The 16,136-nt window shown below is 41.3% G+C and overlaps 2 protein-coding genes across 4 annotated transcripts in view; both read left to right on the top strand.

Moving 5' to 3' along the window:
- The first annotated feature begins 930 nt into the window (after positions 1-930).
- Positions 931-4,401, top strand: nxnl2 (nucleoredoxin like 2). Its single transcript, XM_035141404.2, has 2 exons — positions 931-1,555; positions 2,958-4,401. The coding sequence occupies exons 1-2, from the start codon at positions 1,254-1,256 to the stop codon at positions 3,124-3,126; spliced, it is 471 nt and encodes a 156-aa protein (XP_034997295.1). The 5' UTR covers positions 931-1,253; the 3' UTR covers positions 3,127-4,401.
- A 3,089-nt stretch (positions 4,402-7,490) lies between these two features.
- csgalnact1a (chondroitin sulfate N-acetylgalactosaminyltransferase 1a) overlaps positions 7,491-16,136 on the top strand; it is a 38,007-nt gene continuing 29,361 nt past the window's right edge. The window contains exon 1 of one of the 3 annotated variants that reach the window (XM_035184522.2): positions 7,491-7,673. The gene's annotated coding sequence lies outside the window, so the exon portion shown is untranslated. The remainder of the gene's footprint in view (positions 7,674-16,136) is intronic. The other 2 variants (XM_035184523.2, XM_035184521.2) reach the window with 2 other exon arrangements.

Consider the following 16,136-nt stretch of genomic DNA (forward strand, 5'->3'; position numbering starts at 1 on the left):
ACTTCACACACACACTTTGAAATGGCCTTTCTAAATGAAGTGAAATAAAACTGTAAACTGCTTTCAAATATTTAAGACCCCATAACAAGAATTCAGATACATCTGTTTTGTAGACATTTGATGTAATTTTATTAGTGAGCTTCTTTTTTTTTTTTCATAGCAATGCATACTTCTAAATACACTCTGTCCTCCGGCACCAAATATATGTCACATGAAAATGTGCAGCTCAGTGTGTGTGGGTTTACGTTATGGAAGAAATGTAGGCCTATACATTCATCATACTTCATTCTTAACTAGTCTGCATACTTTTCATCACATGCAGATATTTAACACCTTGAGAAATGACGCATCAGTTTTTATTTTTGAACTTCACATTGTTTTTATTGATAACAGTGACTTGATAACTTCTTTATATGCTATTGTATGAAGTGTTGTGCTTAAATTTCAATTATTTTTGATTCATGTGTTTTGTATGTTTTTTTTATTTATTGTGTTTATTCATGTTCCTTTTGTTTTGCTTTCTTCATGAATATTGTTTTTGTACATCAGTATATGTGTTATGGGTATATTTTACACATATTACACAGCCTGAAATGTTTGCTGTGTTGTCAACATGGATGTATTTTAAGCTCTCTTATATACAGTCTATGATCATAAGACATTATTATGAAGTTATGGTTATTGAAACTATAGAAAACCAAACTGCGCATGCGCCAGTGTGCTACTTGAAAGTTCAGCGTCGGCAAAACGTCGCAAAACGTTTGTTCTCAGGGAAACTGTGTTTGTTGACACGCTGTTGTGTTACGTTGTCACATTGTGTGTTTTTTCCATCACACTGAGGTTCAGACACACACATGTTTTTGTCTCTGACTCACGAGAGAAAACGTAACTCACCGCGCGTCCCCCTCTGGAATCACGTCGCACAACCCGGAAGTCCAACCCGGAAGTGTTGTGATGTTGAACGTGTGTCTCCTCCCTGACAACCACGTGCTCGACGGACCACAACAGTGTTTTCTCGCGTCCTCATTGGTCCACAGGTGATTACGGGGATCGGATGTAAGTGGATTTCACAGAGAGGTGAAGGTTTAAGGAAAGTGGGTCAGACTTCTTCAGAGAAGCAGCACTTCCTCCTCCTCCTCCTCCTCTTCTTCTTCTTCTTCTACCGGCAAACAAGGCGGAGGTGTTGACCAGAATGAGTTAAACTAAAGTTGGGAGTCTTGCTGTGAGGAGTGTGACCTGAGGCGGGGGCAGACATGGTGGAGGTGTTCACCGGGAGGACCCTCCTCAACAAGGACGGGGACTTCGTGGACCCGGAGGAGGCGCTGAGGAACAAAGTGGTGGGGATCTACTTCTCTGCCGGGTGGTGTCCGCCCTGTCGGGACTTCACCCCCGTCCTGTGCGACTTCTACACGGAGCTGGTGGAGGAGGGCGAACCTCCGGCACAGTTTGAGATCGTGTTCGTCTCCTCCGACAAGTCCAGCGATGACATGGTGGAATATTATCACGACATGCACGGGGACTGGCTGGCTCTGCCCTGGACGGACGAGTACAAACAGTCAGTATTGCAATGAAAGGCAATGAGTTTAACTTTAAACCTCCCACAAACAGGACTCTCTCTCACTCTATCTTATTAGGATTTACCACTGAGTGTCTATACTGAGAATTAGGCTGTGCTCCAGATTATGTGAAATGCTCGTGAGGGTCACCCTGTCAGGGATTAGGTTTATCCGAGGACACAAACTTCATCTAAAGCTGATTTATAGTCTGATCTATTCAATGATCATCTCATGCTTTATTTGATGTTATATATTCTTGTCTTTGAATTAAAACTAAGCAATAATCATCACAATATAATTTCCCAATTCCAATCAATGGCAATATAAAAAAATTTTGTCTTTCAAGTAGAGTTAGGAAATAAAACGATATTAATGATAATCACAATATAATTGTCATCATAGCAATAACAAATTATTATGCTTATGTATCGTGTAAGCACATTGTATCGTATAACACACAGTCTAATTGATGTACCTCTGAATTGTAAAATGTTTTGCTGTCTTGTTATTCTCTGCCCATTGAGAAACTTTCCCTCAGGAGAAAAAAAAGTCTTGAAACCTTAAAAGAAATAATAATGTAACATTTATCGTGTTAATTATCGATATCGATATTGTACTGCTTATTGTCATACGTGTAAATCAGTCAATCAATAGATCAAGTATCTCTGGTGGACGGAACTTTTCACCTTTTTAAAGTAAAAACAGAAATACCACAATTCAAAGTGTCATAGAAGTGCACACGTTAAATGTGCTTAAAGTATTAAAAACACTCGTTATGAAGGCAACATTGCCCCTTGTCAGTGTCATGACATCAAGTATCATGGTCTCAGATCAGTCTTCAACTGATTCATCTTATTATGGATTAATCTGCTGATTATTTTCTCAATTACTTAACAGGAAATCTCAGAGTCAGAGTTCCTGAGTATAATTAGAATTCTTCAGAAGTCTTGTTTTGTCTGACCAACAGTCCAAAACTTAAGGTAATCAGATGAAAATCATATTTGACAAAGAGAGGCAGTAAATCCTAATATTTAAGAAGAAGCTGAAATGTTTACAGTTCTAAAAGTGAATGAATCCATGAATCAGCATTAAAAAGAGTTGATGATTAATTCCTCATTAATCAACAATTAATTAGCTAATTGTTGATGATCTTTCTTTGGGAAGCAAGCGGTATTTTAATCCTATAGCAGGTCAAAGTGAAGCCAATGTTATTCTCTATATACCTCAGATTTGTACATAAGTACTACAAATACAGTACTTTAAGTACTGAGTAAATACAATTAAACTTTTTGTTCCATCACCTTCAAGCATATATGTATCTTAAAAGAAGCAGAGCAGTAGAGTTCTTCCATGTGTATCTTTTAAAAATAAACCTTTGTCTCTGTCTCTGTTTTCTCTCAGTGAGTTGAAGCAGCGCTACACGATCACGGCGGTGCCCAAACTGGTGATCGTGAAGGAGAACGGTGACGTGATCACGGAAAAGGGCCGGAAACAGATCAGGGACCGAGGCCTGGCCTGCTTCGGGTCCTGGCTGGACGCTGCAGAGGTCTTTCAGAACTTTAAGGGTTAGGGAACGACTTCACGTTAAGCAACCGCAGCGAGACCTGAGCGAAACCAAAGTGAAGACTTCCTGTGTCAGGGGCAAAAGGGATAGGAATGATCCAGAAGCAAAAATCAGTTTAATTTAGATTTCTCTCTCTTTTTTGCTTTTTCTGGTTAAATATTGGACACTTAAACTCTTAAGCACTGTACAATCCTTCAAAAGGAAAGATTGAACTCCTCACAAGTCATGATTAGATCTTTCTGTTTCTTTTTAACCAAACATCCTATGCATTTAAGAGAAATCTCAGGCTTTTCTGTCGTGGGTCTTTAGGAAATCTGTTCTTTATTGTTAATAATAGAAGCCAGCTACAGTACTTTTGCAGTTCGTTAAAAAGGATATTGAACTTATGTTCTTTAAAAGCTATTGCACTAATTGAACATACAGCTGAATCCCACCTGCAGTGAATAGACACCTTCTCTTCAGAGAGCTTGCCTTTGTATGTTTCCAAAAGTTTGACTTGTAGTTCTACATTGAGCTGCCTGTATATTTTTTATATCCTGTTTTTTTATGAGTTGCTAAGAATGTTAATTGTTAAAATATACATATATATTCTGTGAATCTTTTCGTACCGATTCATTTGTATTGTCTGCATCTAACAATGTGGTCGTTGTGTACATCCCACACTTTACAAGCGGAGTAATTCCCCTTTGCCTCGTTAAAATGCAGAAAAAGCCCACAGGACATTGTTTCCAACGTGCTGGCACATCCACGTCCTTGGTCCTAATTGCCTTTCTCTCTTGTGCAGGCTGACACTGCTGTTATCACTTTGTACATAAAAACAACATCCAACATGTGTGACGACATTATAATGATCCAGCTCAGGCCGACGTCTCCAGCTCGTTCCGCTTTGTTTTATTGGAAGCTGCAGGTTTTTCAGAAGAACACCAGGTCGAGCCCCGAGGCTTCGTTCATTTACGTCTTGCTTCATCAGAGGCATGTCTCCGAGGGCTGTGCAGAGAAAGGGCTTCACATCTCGCAGAGTTATGTGACAACTCCTGAAGGTGAAAGAGACGGAAAATGAAGAACAAAACAAAATTGGCGTCTTAGAGACACAACAACTGCACTTCAAAGTAGACATCTATCATCCAGTAGAAAGCAAACTTCGCTGATCCACAGCAGTGAACAACATATTCCCTCTGGTGTGCCTCTTTTCAGATTTATGAAGGTTGCTGTTTCATTTTCTACCACACGGGGTCACTATGCATTCATATTTGAAATCAATAAAGTGTCAACTTCTCTTGATTTTACCTGCATTGAGATCAGTTTACCCTACGTCTCTCACACACTACACCTGATGTCTACATAGTGTTATTACACGTCAGCAAACACATCACCAGCAGTTTGATCGATTTGACGTTTGATCATTTATTCTAGAGGCTCATGATGATGTGGTTTCTCACCCAATTTAAATCCCCCACTCTGCTCCAGGCTACTGTTATTAAACAGTTTGAGTTTCTGCAGCATGATGTATGTGCACTGTGATACTAATACTACACTATTTTTATTGGCCCACTTTACTGTAAAATCCATGCATGGATTAGTGAGCGGGCCAATGTGGCACAGGCCCAGAGGCCCCCGAGGGATCAGAGCCTCAGCATGAAGTGGCTGTTATCATTTCCTGTTGGAAAGTCAATCAAATGACCACAGATAGATGTGAAACAACATAAGGATGACGACAAGGAGGCAAAGAAGAACCACACAGCAGCTGCAAAGAGAAGCAAAATGTTTGGATTCAAATAACGTGAACAATAACAAACATGACAACCTGAACTTTCTTTTGGATTGGCTGCATCTCGGCCATGAGTCAAAGAGGCTCATGACAACTACAGAGAGCGAAAGCAACTATACAGACAAATGCAGAGACACAAAACAACAACAGAGACAATGTAACCACAAAAATGACTATATTGCGGCAAAATGATCCAAACCATGACTGTAGAGAGACAGAACCAGCCACACAAAGGAAAAAACAAAACTACAAGAGGATGCAAACGGCTGCAAAGACACACAAAAGGTTTGTAGCTGGAAGAGATGGAAAACAACCACAAACACTGAATAAATTACCTGAAAGTCACTTTCAGTCTGGATTTCTTGACTCTGTTAGGTTAAGGTTTAGGTTGAGGTTGAGGTTAAGGTTAAGGTTAAGGTTAAGGTTAGGCAAGTTGTAACTATGATTAAAGTTGGAGTAAGTCTCCAGGAAATTACAATAAGTAAATGTAATGTCCTCTGAAGTCTTATGGAGACACACCTGTGTGTGTGTGTGTGCGTGCATGTGCATGTGCATGTGCATGCAAAACAACTTAACAGCACATTTTCACCAGCCTTGGTGGAATCATTACTTTGGAGGGCTTCCCCTGATAGGTCAAAGGCCAAGGGCAACAGTGATATGGTCTCAAAAAACTGCTTAACCAAGTTAATTTGGGGGCCTTAAGACTCGACTGGGGGCCGATATGGTCTAATGTGCAACTTAACTTAATGTGCAACTTCAACACGTGTGATGTTAAAACCTGAAACCTTTATTTTGAAGTTGAGAGACATCTTATGTCCAGTAGTTACATCAAAGTTCCGAACACATTAATGCATCAAAAATTGAAACTCAATAATATGATATACAGCCTATATTGAGCAAAGATTCAAGCTACAAAATTCAGCAGCTATAGGCTATTAACTACAACTAAGAGATCTGATCACATCGATCACACCTATTGTATTATTTTTGCTGTGGCTCCCAGTTGGTTTCAGGATTGATTTAAACTGAAATTTAAATTATGATAATTATTATCATATTGCTGTTGAATAGGCCATTCTGCAGAGTGAATACTCCCGGCATCATATTTATGATGATGCATTTATTGTTTATCTTTTAACTTTAACTTTCAACATTCTGGACTGTTGCTGCTTCTTTCACTTGTGTGACTGAAACAGTTCTCCCTGGCTTCATCACACAGACATTACATGTGATGTCTCCTCAGCTCCACTTGATATTTGCCTCCTGCCTGATTGAGAGCCACGGGGCCTCAGATGAGTGGAAATGAAGACGGATCTTTATGTGGACTTCACATTGGGAGTCAGTCAGGACTTCTGTCCGGCTGCACCAATGAAAGGCAGCAGTGTTTCCTGCTGCTTTAACGGTGTCTTGAAGCAACTAACAAGGCCGTCTTTATGTGAGGGCAGGCGGGGAGGGAGGTGCAGAGCTGGGTGGACCGGCGGACCTGCACGGAGGGAGCGCCAGTCAAGCTCAACATGGTAATGACAGAGTTTCCGCTCAAAACCTTCAAAATAAAACGCTGCAGCTCATTTGATGGACGGCTTCAAAGGCATATTCTACATCTAAGCAATCTAGTTTTAATCATTATCCACGATCATCTGCCACAACGATCAAGATCAACAATCATGATCCACAATCACGGCTAGGATATAAATGAAGAATAATGATCTATTACATATTAAAGGGATAGTTCACAGAAAAAGGAAAACGCACTCATTATCTCTTCACCACTATCCCGATGGGCGTCGGTGGGCGAAGGGTTTGAGTCCACAAAACACTTTTGGAGTTTCAGGGGTAAACAGCGTTGCAGCCAAATCCAAAACAATTGAAGTAAATGGTGACCGATGCGTCAAACTTAAAAAAAGGAAAAACTAGGAAAAACCATAAAATGCCTTCATCCTGCTCCTGTGGTTTCATCCAAGTGTCCGTAAACCCAGACATTTGAATTTTACTCAAAACTGCATAATTACACATTTTTGGGTGAACTATCCCTTTAAGCGGTTGCTATTTGGGTCTTGGGGAAGGACAACTAACTTCATTTATCAGGTTCATTTTTGACGATGTTTTCCAGGTCAGCCATGAACCAAGAAAGATTCCTTCACAGTTTTAAGCCAGGTTAAATACAGCGTGCAGCGCTGCACCTCCCAAAGCCCAAATAAGTCAATACAATTTCTGAAAATGTGAATACTACTGTTCAGCCGTGAGACCTACTTTTATATTTCGTATGGTTTTATTTATTTATTTGACACTGCAGGTTTTATCTAAATTGATGATTCAAATAAATTGATTTAATTAAAATCAATGAATTAATAGTTTCAGCATTAAGGTTATAATGTTGTACTGGACAGAATGTTAGGTCTGTAAATGGCCTATATCCACTGCCCTCATGTTGGAAACACCTCCACATATAATATTTAACCATCACGTAAATAATAAACAATAAATTCACACAGTTTGAGTTTATTACTAAGCTACAACTACTGATGACTTTTATTTTGAAGGCAGCCCCCGCTCATGTTCCGGAGGTGCTCGGCCGGTCTCCGGTCAGCTTCACGGTGCTCGGTGGTACACACGCTCACGCTGCTCCCCGCGCTCTGTGAGCTGTGGACCGGCGGAGGGCTGCAGGACGGGACCGGGGACCGGGACCGCAGCGCCGGGACAAGAACTAAACCTCCACCCGGGATGGACTGAAGCAAGGCCCGCTGGAGAGAGGTGAGCTGACCGGGTGAGAGGGATCACACTGGAGGTATATGACAGATGTAGCTATGCCAATACAACCATCAAATATGAATTCTAATAACAAATTCTAATATCTTAACAGGGTGCTTGTTGTAAGTTGTCACTCAATTAAAACTTTAACCTAATTATAAGTGATATTTATCTACTTTTAATGAGGCGTCATGAATTAATTAACTATCAATTGGAATTAACTTAAATTGAATTCTTCCCATACACACTGACCATAAAAGCAAACACCTAAATTGATTGTTTTCAAACTAATCAATGGATTGGTGGCAAGTCGTCTATAATATAGATGAGATGATATTGTTAAGAGCAGCCGCCTTGTCAACACGTGAGTCACCTGAAAGCAAATGATATGGAGGAATTAGAGGGGGAAAAAAATCCACCCACAGCCTTTAGAAGTGGTTCCACATAATAAAATGACATGTACTCAGTGAAAGTGGCGGCTTCACTTTGCACACCTCACTCACATGCACAGCCAGTACACACAGCATACTGAGAGAGAGAGGGAGAGAGAGAGGGAGAGAGAGAGAGAGCAGATCTCTATCAGGGAAACAGCTCTAATCCTGTTTAGTGCCCTCACTAACAGGCACCCAGCACCCTGAAATATTTGGCCTGCGAGTGGGCCGACTTGTTTTTCTCATATTGGAACAATGAAAGTGGAGATTATGTGGGATTTCAGGTTGTTTAGCAAGGCAGCCTTTGGAGAGTGTGTACACTACAGCGCACTGTAATAATCTCAGGGTAAACGACTGAGCCTTCGTCCCTCTGCGGCTGATAAACTGGAGATAGAATGATGTGATACGTGAGGACATATATGTGCTTCTGGTGCCTGGAAGATAGAGTTGCCCTCTTTAAGATGCTCCGTATATGTGATCTATACTGTGTGTGTGTGTGTCAGGGGCGTTCACAGACGTTTTGAGGGGCCATTGCTCTGACCTGAAAAAAGGCACCCCTCCCCCCAACTCCATGCTAGCGTAAGGTAACACATTAGTGTAGGGAGGCTATAGTTCCCTGTAAAGCGATACGGTTTTGCATCTTGAGCCGATTGCAAACCACAATGTTTAAACTTTGAAATTAAACAAAAATAATGTCGGCTTGGGACAGTGTCCCATGACAAGGGGCATAAGTAATTGTTTTGTTTTGTTTTGTATCTAAATATATTATTACTGGACGATATCGCGATTTCATTTGGTCCAACTTTAGCAACTATTAGGCTACTCATATTTATGCGGCCAAAATACTAATAGAGCATTATTTTCTCCAGGCTCAGTCAAAGATGGCCGTGCATGTCCATGGTGTGTGTTAAGTGCACGTCAATAGCCGCTTTCAGACATGACCTGAATTGGGTCCGGAGTTTACCCAGGCTTTCACACATGCACAACACAGTTGGAGGTTCCCAGAGTCAGATTCTTCCAACTTTCTGCTGACTTTATACAAGGAGGCCGGGCGGAGAACGTCTGCAGATAATCCGGAGCCTCTCACTCTGACTTCTGCGCTCACACACGCCCCTCCTCTGGAGAACACGCAGAGGATCTGCGGAGTTCAGTGCATGTCTGAAAGCAGCGTATGAGTCTGGGATCGTGTGTGTGCTACACTCCACATGCATTCTCATGTTTCACGGATCAGATGACAGAATCTTTCAGGACATTTACCCAGTGACATTTCAATGGCTCTGATGTAACGTCCCTGCAGCGTATTGACAAATTACCCCTGATGATGTTACAGTTGGCTTTGCTCATTTGGATGAAGCCACTTTATAGAACTCTATTAAATCAAATGGTTTGCCACTGAAGGGTAGATCGCCTCGAGGGCTGGCTGTCGATTTCACTCACGCAAACCGGCGTTAAAGTGTCAACGGCAGAAGGTGGAGCGGGTTCAGGCTGCAGTTGTTGCTGTAAACATCACAAAAGCCAAAACCACAAGCCTCTCTTTACCGTCGCATGTAATGAAATAACCGCTGTGTGGTGGTTTACTGTCCGGTGAGAAGAGGGAAGTAACAAGCTCGGGCATTTGTGCAGGATGAATTGAAATCAACCTCTGTTACACTCACAGAGCAGGAGCCGCGAAAGGTGAGGATGTGCAGAGAGACGAACAGATGTTGTATTGTATGTTATCAGACACTCGTAATTGCCCGCTTGTAAAATCAGACTCAGGAACTGTGAGGCATGTGAAGGGAGTGTCTTTCTGTACAGAATAAGATTTATTGTACTGCACCATGATTATACAGACGTTAGCGGCAGAATGTCCTGTCAGAGCAGACATCACATTGTAGTGTAATGTAGTGGTGGTTGTTATTATAGTTTTGGTTTTTGGAAGAAACCAGTGTTTTGGTGTGGATCACAGATTTTTCTTTTGACCACCAAACATTCAAATCAAGGGTTTGTCGTTCCCGCTCCTCATTCTGGATTGAAATCAGAGTGACTAGGGATTCTTTAGATTTGATTATCAAAGCATGGTGAGATGGGCTATGAACAAACAATCTGGTTCTGATTCTGTCTCGTCCCTTATCAGAATCAGAATCAGAATCAGAAATACTTTATTAATCCCAGGGGGAAATTGTGTTTGTTACAATAGCTCCATGCAAGAATAGAAATATAAGCTTATAAAGATTTACAAAATATATAAAATAAAATAAAATGAAATATGTACAATATGTGCGTTCTGTACATTGAGTATTTAGTATAAGCATGGATATGTCAGATATTGCTGGACAGTGTGTATCCTGATTTATCTGTGATTGGATTAAAATCTAATATATTGAATGTATAACCTGACTGACACTGGCTATACTGTATATTGGCCAATAGTCTTTTTCAACATGGTACAACATTAGCATCTAGTTGGAGTCAATTAACAAATGTAAGCCAATTTTCAATGTCCTTATTGCAATGTTTTGGTCTCCACCAGTTCCCATCAATATTCATATCACTACATTTATTTAATGCTTCATTGTTTTCACCATTTCTGGACCTAATATATTATATATTGGCCAATGGTCGTCTTTTTTTCCCATGGTGCAACATAGCATCTATTTGCACTGATGTTTCTTGGTGTTGGTGGTCTGTCACCTGATATTGTAGCTATGCTTTGTTCTCCACCAATGCCCAAGAATATGTGTCTCTTTATCTACCAGCTGCTTCATTGGGTTCACCGTTTTTTAGGTTAATATAGTATTATATATTGGCCAATGGTTTTTGACATGGTAAAACAGTAGCATTTATTTGGATTCACTTGACGAATGTAAGTCCAATATTCATTGTCCTTGTATCTATGTTTTGGTCTCCACCAGTTCTCAAGAATATTTGGCTCTTTATCAACCAGTTCGTTCACCAACTAGTTGGCTGTTTGTTGCTGGGCAGGTAGTGTACAGTGGATTTTAAAGGCAAGTTTGCTGAAAACAACCTGGGGCACAGGAACAGTTCATGAGAGTGTAGGGAACTGCAGTGGGAGATCAAGTCTTTTTATCTACTGTTGATGTAAAAAAAAAAAAAAATCTATCTATCCGTCCATCCATCTGTCTGGGCCACTGACCCACTTTCCCCATGGGGACCATTAAAATTTCATCCACACTATCTAACCTAACGTCGAAGACATGGAACACTTTGAGGACCAATGGACAGAAAGGGAGAAGGGGGAGGAGGGGTGAGTGGCAAACAGGACGGTTGTAGAGTAAGTAGAGGGGTGTAGTGTTTGGTAGTGTTTTTTATTTTTTTTTAGGGGCCTTCCAGATGGCATGTTGACAGGAAGGTTCCGGAGAAACCGGCCCCTAATGAATGGGAGGGAGAATCACCTGAGGGGACAAGAGACATCAAAGAAAGTCTTCTCTTCCTCTCTCTCGCTCTCTTTCCTCTCCTCCCTCACGCTCACTCCCTGCTCTTATTTTTCTCCTCACCCTATGTGTCTAATCTAACTGCTTAGTCTCTCCCCTCAAGTAATCTGTGGGCACTCTCACTGCCTCCTTTTTTTCACACTAATTCTTAAAACGTATATCTTAATGAATCTCTCCTCTCCTCCTCGTTTTCATCTCCAAAGGACATTCCTCATTTTTACAGCGTGGCAGCCGGGGGGGCAGGTTCAGACAGATCTGTCTGTGAGGAAGCCCTCAACATTCACGGAGGCCAACGTAAATGCATTAAACGCCCTTGACCTTAACCTTACGAGACTGCGGGGAGACATGGATAGACAGACGTAGACGTGGAAAGGAGTTTGGACATGAGGAGTTGTGTGGCTCGTCAGGTTGTTTGCAGTGAGAGAGTGGATGTGTATGGGAGGGGAGGGTTAGGGAGGAGGGGTACTGTTTAAAAGATTAATGCATCCATGCACTCATCCGTAAACATGTTGGACTTAATGGATGTGTAGGGGGGGGAGAGAGTACACATTTAAAGAGAAGGCAGAATTTGGCTTTTTATTAAAGGACAAATCCACAATTTTAACATCCATTTATATTGCTTTTTTACACTTAAATGACTTGTGGAATCCCTCTGCGGTTAAACTCAAGTCTGAATGATACATTTTTCTCTATTATTCTCGTGACGTAATGTGTTGAAAGCAGTTTAAATTGATCGACCTCCTTCCCGCTCCTCATTCTGACTGCTTCTCAGTCTGCGAGTGCAGATGTGTAATGTCTTTGTCAAGTGTGAGGAAAATGCCCCCTGACGGTGTCATGAGAGGTTATCTCAGTGCGTTTTAAATAGACCTCACATTTTAAACAATAACCCTGTGTTGTACGTCGGGGGAGTTGGAGTAACAGTTATCTGAGCGTTTATCAAGTACAGACGGTCGAACAAAGAGTCACTTTAAACATTTCTTTTCAGGGGTCGACATGTCGGCGTGTCATTGCAGAGAGAACACAGGTGTGTTTAAAAAGTGTAAGGAAGGCTGCGTTCCGCTCAGGGAGGGAGGGAGTGAAGGAAGGAGGGAGAGAGGGAGGAAGGAGGAGGAGGGAGGAGGGAGAGAGGGAGGAGGAAGAGAAGGGAGGAGGGAGTGAAGGGAGGAGGGAGAGAAGGGATTGTGGTTTCAGACTCCTGTGACTGCAAAATACAGGCTCACTGGAATTTGATATGTAATGCAATTAAACTGTTGTTGAATTTATAGTTACATGTGCATTTCCTGCTGTGACAAGTCAAAGTGTCTGCTGTAAAAAAAAATAGGTCTACTGTTTCCTTAGGGTGGAAAGGAGGATTAAGTGTTTTTGGAGATACAGGGGACTAAAAGTCATTTATACTTGATACAAGGAGTTAAAGAGTTAAGTTAAGATTTGTAGCTCAGCATCAGATTCTTGCATTGATTGCACCAAAGATGTGTCTTAAGTTATCTGGTCATGTCATGAATTACATTCACAGTAACTATGTTTATATTCTTTCATTTACTCTGTGATATAAAGCACGTCCCTCCATCAATCCTACACCTGATTGTGGTGTTCGTATTGTCGGAATATTAAAGAAAAGAGGAAGTCAATCAATCCATAATTCAATCATTCAAATTGTATTTGTATAACCCAAGAGTAAGGAAAAAACGAGCAGAGAAAACAAACGTAAAGACCTCAGAGGGAGCCAGATGTGAGGGATCCTCCTCATGGGACGGACAGAAGGGCAATAGATGCATCGTGTAGCAGAGCACATCAAGTGGAAGTGGTCTGATAACATAAACAATCTATTTATCATAATTTATTGGATCCTCCGCTTAATCCACATCTGCACCTAAATTTGATGGGTTCTCCCCGGGCTCGGGCCCCATCCCTCCACCGAGGAAATCAGTTTGGTAGTTCTGGCGTAATCCAGGTAGCATATAAACCAACAGACAAACAGACAAACAGATACGGATGATTCCATGCGGTCGCAGAATTACCGTTGTTACATTCACTTGAGCAGTGATCATGGTGAACAGTGGCTTCTGCAGTAAATGGTTTTGTTTATTTGTGTGTTAGTTAAAATGATACGATAAAGACACATAATCTTCTTTTGAAACAACCTGCAGACGACAGAAGCAGTCCATGCTGATCAGTTACAGTTTTCACTCATTGCTCCATTAGCTCCCATAGCCCCAACATGTACTTTGGACACATCGGTGCTGTGAAAAGCTGTAAAAACAAATGTGCACCAATAATTCTTTTACTTTTTTAAGATATTTTGGGCACTATGGCCTTCATTGATGACTGGATCACTCCTTTAAATGGATAAACTCTGCATTTATCGTTATGAAACACTGACAAGACTCATTGCAGAATTAATGTTCACTGCAAGGGATTACACAACTCAAGCAAGTTTCATGATTCCGTTAATAGATTTTTATACCCTGCAATGGAAAGCAATGGTTTCAAAGGGGGAAAAAAATGTTTTAATCATCTAAACGTCCCGAGCCTGCATTTGAATTTTGGCAGCCACAATGTGAAGTGCAGGTTTTGCAGTTTGAGAGCTGAAATCTGCAAAAACTCTAGTATGACCCTTTAAAGCCAATATACGTTATCTTCTCTGTGGTCTCTCTGCTGCAATCTCTCACTCACACACCCTCATGCGCCCGCAAACACATACTCACACGTCTCGATTAATGCATCAGCAAATAGCTTCCGTCGTTGATCGTATATTCTGTGTGTTGTCAGTGCATACATTAATCTAGAAGAGGGAGCTTGAACCCCAGCAGAGAGCAAAGACCACCTCCTCTTTCAGTCCGACAGCAGGACCGAGATGCCACGTTTGTTTCGACAAGAGGGTCACGGGGTCGTTTCTCAAACGCCTCAGACATTTAATGGACATTTAAAGGTCGACCTGTGTCGGCTGTGGTACAAACGTACATAACCTGTCACTTGTGTGTGATTTCTGCTGCACCAGTGTGAGGGTCAAACAGAAATGGGGCATTTAGTCCAGAGGAGAAATTGATTCTTTCTGTTTTGCGACAGCAGATTCGTGCCGCTCTTACACTCCTCACTCAATACTACTAATGGACCAGATACAAACACACACACTTATTCCCACATAGACTGAAGTACACACACACACACACACACACACACACACACACACACACACACACACACACACACGCGCACAGGCCTTGTGGGCAGGAAGCTGCAGCAGGAGGGGAGGAAGTGATTTTGGAGGCTGGAGAGCTCTGCGTTGGAAATATCTCGAGCCACCAAATAAATCACTCTCTTCCCCCTCCATTGTTTTTTCTTCTTAATGACAGGCTGATTATTTATTTCATCTCTCTGTCTCTGACCCTTCCCCACTCTCCTCCCTGCACCTCTGTCTCCACTTCTAGCAGAGAGAATGAAATATGTGATACGCCTGAAAACACATTTATCACTTTTGTCATCTGAGGAAGTCGTATCCTCTGCCTTGTTCCTCTGCTGGTAAACAGGGCTTGACAGTAATTATATTGCATGTAGACGTGTTAGTTCTGTTATGCAAAACAGACTTTTGGTAAATGAAGTTCCATGAGATCTTTGTTAGAGTCTGTGTCAGGGGAACACAGACAGTTAGAGGTTGTAACAAACAGCAGGAAGCTGTTATCAGTTCTCCCAGGCTCCGGGTTAGAGAGGGAAGTCACAGTCCCATACAGAGAGAAAACTGGAACTCTTCAATTTTATGTTGGGTTGAATTTTGTCTGTATTGTTTCTACTGAAAATATGAATGTAGTGTTTGTTGAAGTCAGGGAAGGGTTGTTGTGGCAAGTTGCCACATGAGAGCTTACACAGTATAATGGTGTAATTTCCTCCCAGAGAAACCAGTGACAGTTTGGGTTTACTGGAAATCTCCGGTTCTTGGCTGAAGTTTAAATCTTACATCAGACACAAGTTACGAAAACAACAGACCCACTATCTGCTATTCAGTTGATATGGTAATCTTGGTTGTTTATTTACACAACCTTCAGTTATAGAGCAGCGCTAGCGTTCATTAGGAGCCATGCATCTATCCACCTGATGAATGGAAGTCTAGTATATATTCTCTGTTAGCTCTGGTTTGGGTCTCCACCAACCCCTGAGCTGAATATCGGCCATATACAGAGGGATAATAACTTTTTTCACTAAAAACAATGCATGAGAATGAACCAAAACAGTAAAGTTGAACATTGAAAAGCAAAACAATGAGCTATCACATTGTATAAATCCAAGGGGAGCTGCAGATTTGGGTGAAATGATAATAATACTGATCAACTGTGTCAATTGTAAGAGTTAAGGTTACAGCTGCAACATCACAAAGAGTCAACAGCACATGTTAGCATATCTCTGCAGCTGAATGTACGCACACTGTGGTGCTTTGAACTAAATGTTAAAGTCAATATGCTTATGGTTGATCCTGAGGGTGACATGATCATTTCAGTTTGGACCAAAGTTGTGGACTGACCAACTAATAGATCAATGTTTTTTTTTAACATTAACAATGGATTTAATGACTTTGTGCAATGAAAGTTGGGGACTTCAAACCCATAAAAAGTCAGACCTCATTAACAGCTCTCATACCCCATT

Source organism: Hippoglossus stenolepis, chromosome 18 (genome assembly GCF_022539355.2).
Source record: "Hippoglossus stenolepis isolate QCI-W04-F060 chromosome 18, HSTE1.2, whole genome shotgun sequence".
Taxonomy (NCBI): Eukaryota; Metazoa; Chordata; class Actinopteri; order Pleuronectiformes; family Pleuronectidae; genus Hippoglossus; species Hippoglossus stenolepis.

Bases quoted from the DNA above. Each gene is read 5' to 3' on its own strand.
- nxnl2 (XM_035141404.2), top strand. From the start codon at position 1,254: ATGGTGGAGGTGTTCACCGGGAGGACCCTCCTCAACAAGGACGGGGAC. The intron at 1,556-2,957 runs GTCAGTATTGCA...GTTTTCTCTCAG, and splicing joins TGGACGGACGAGTACAAACA to TGAGTTGAAGCAGCGCTACA.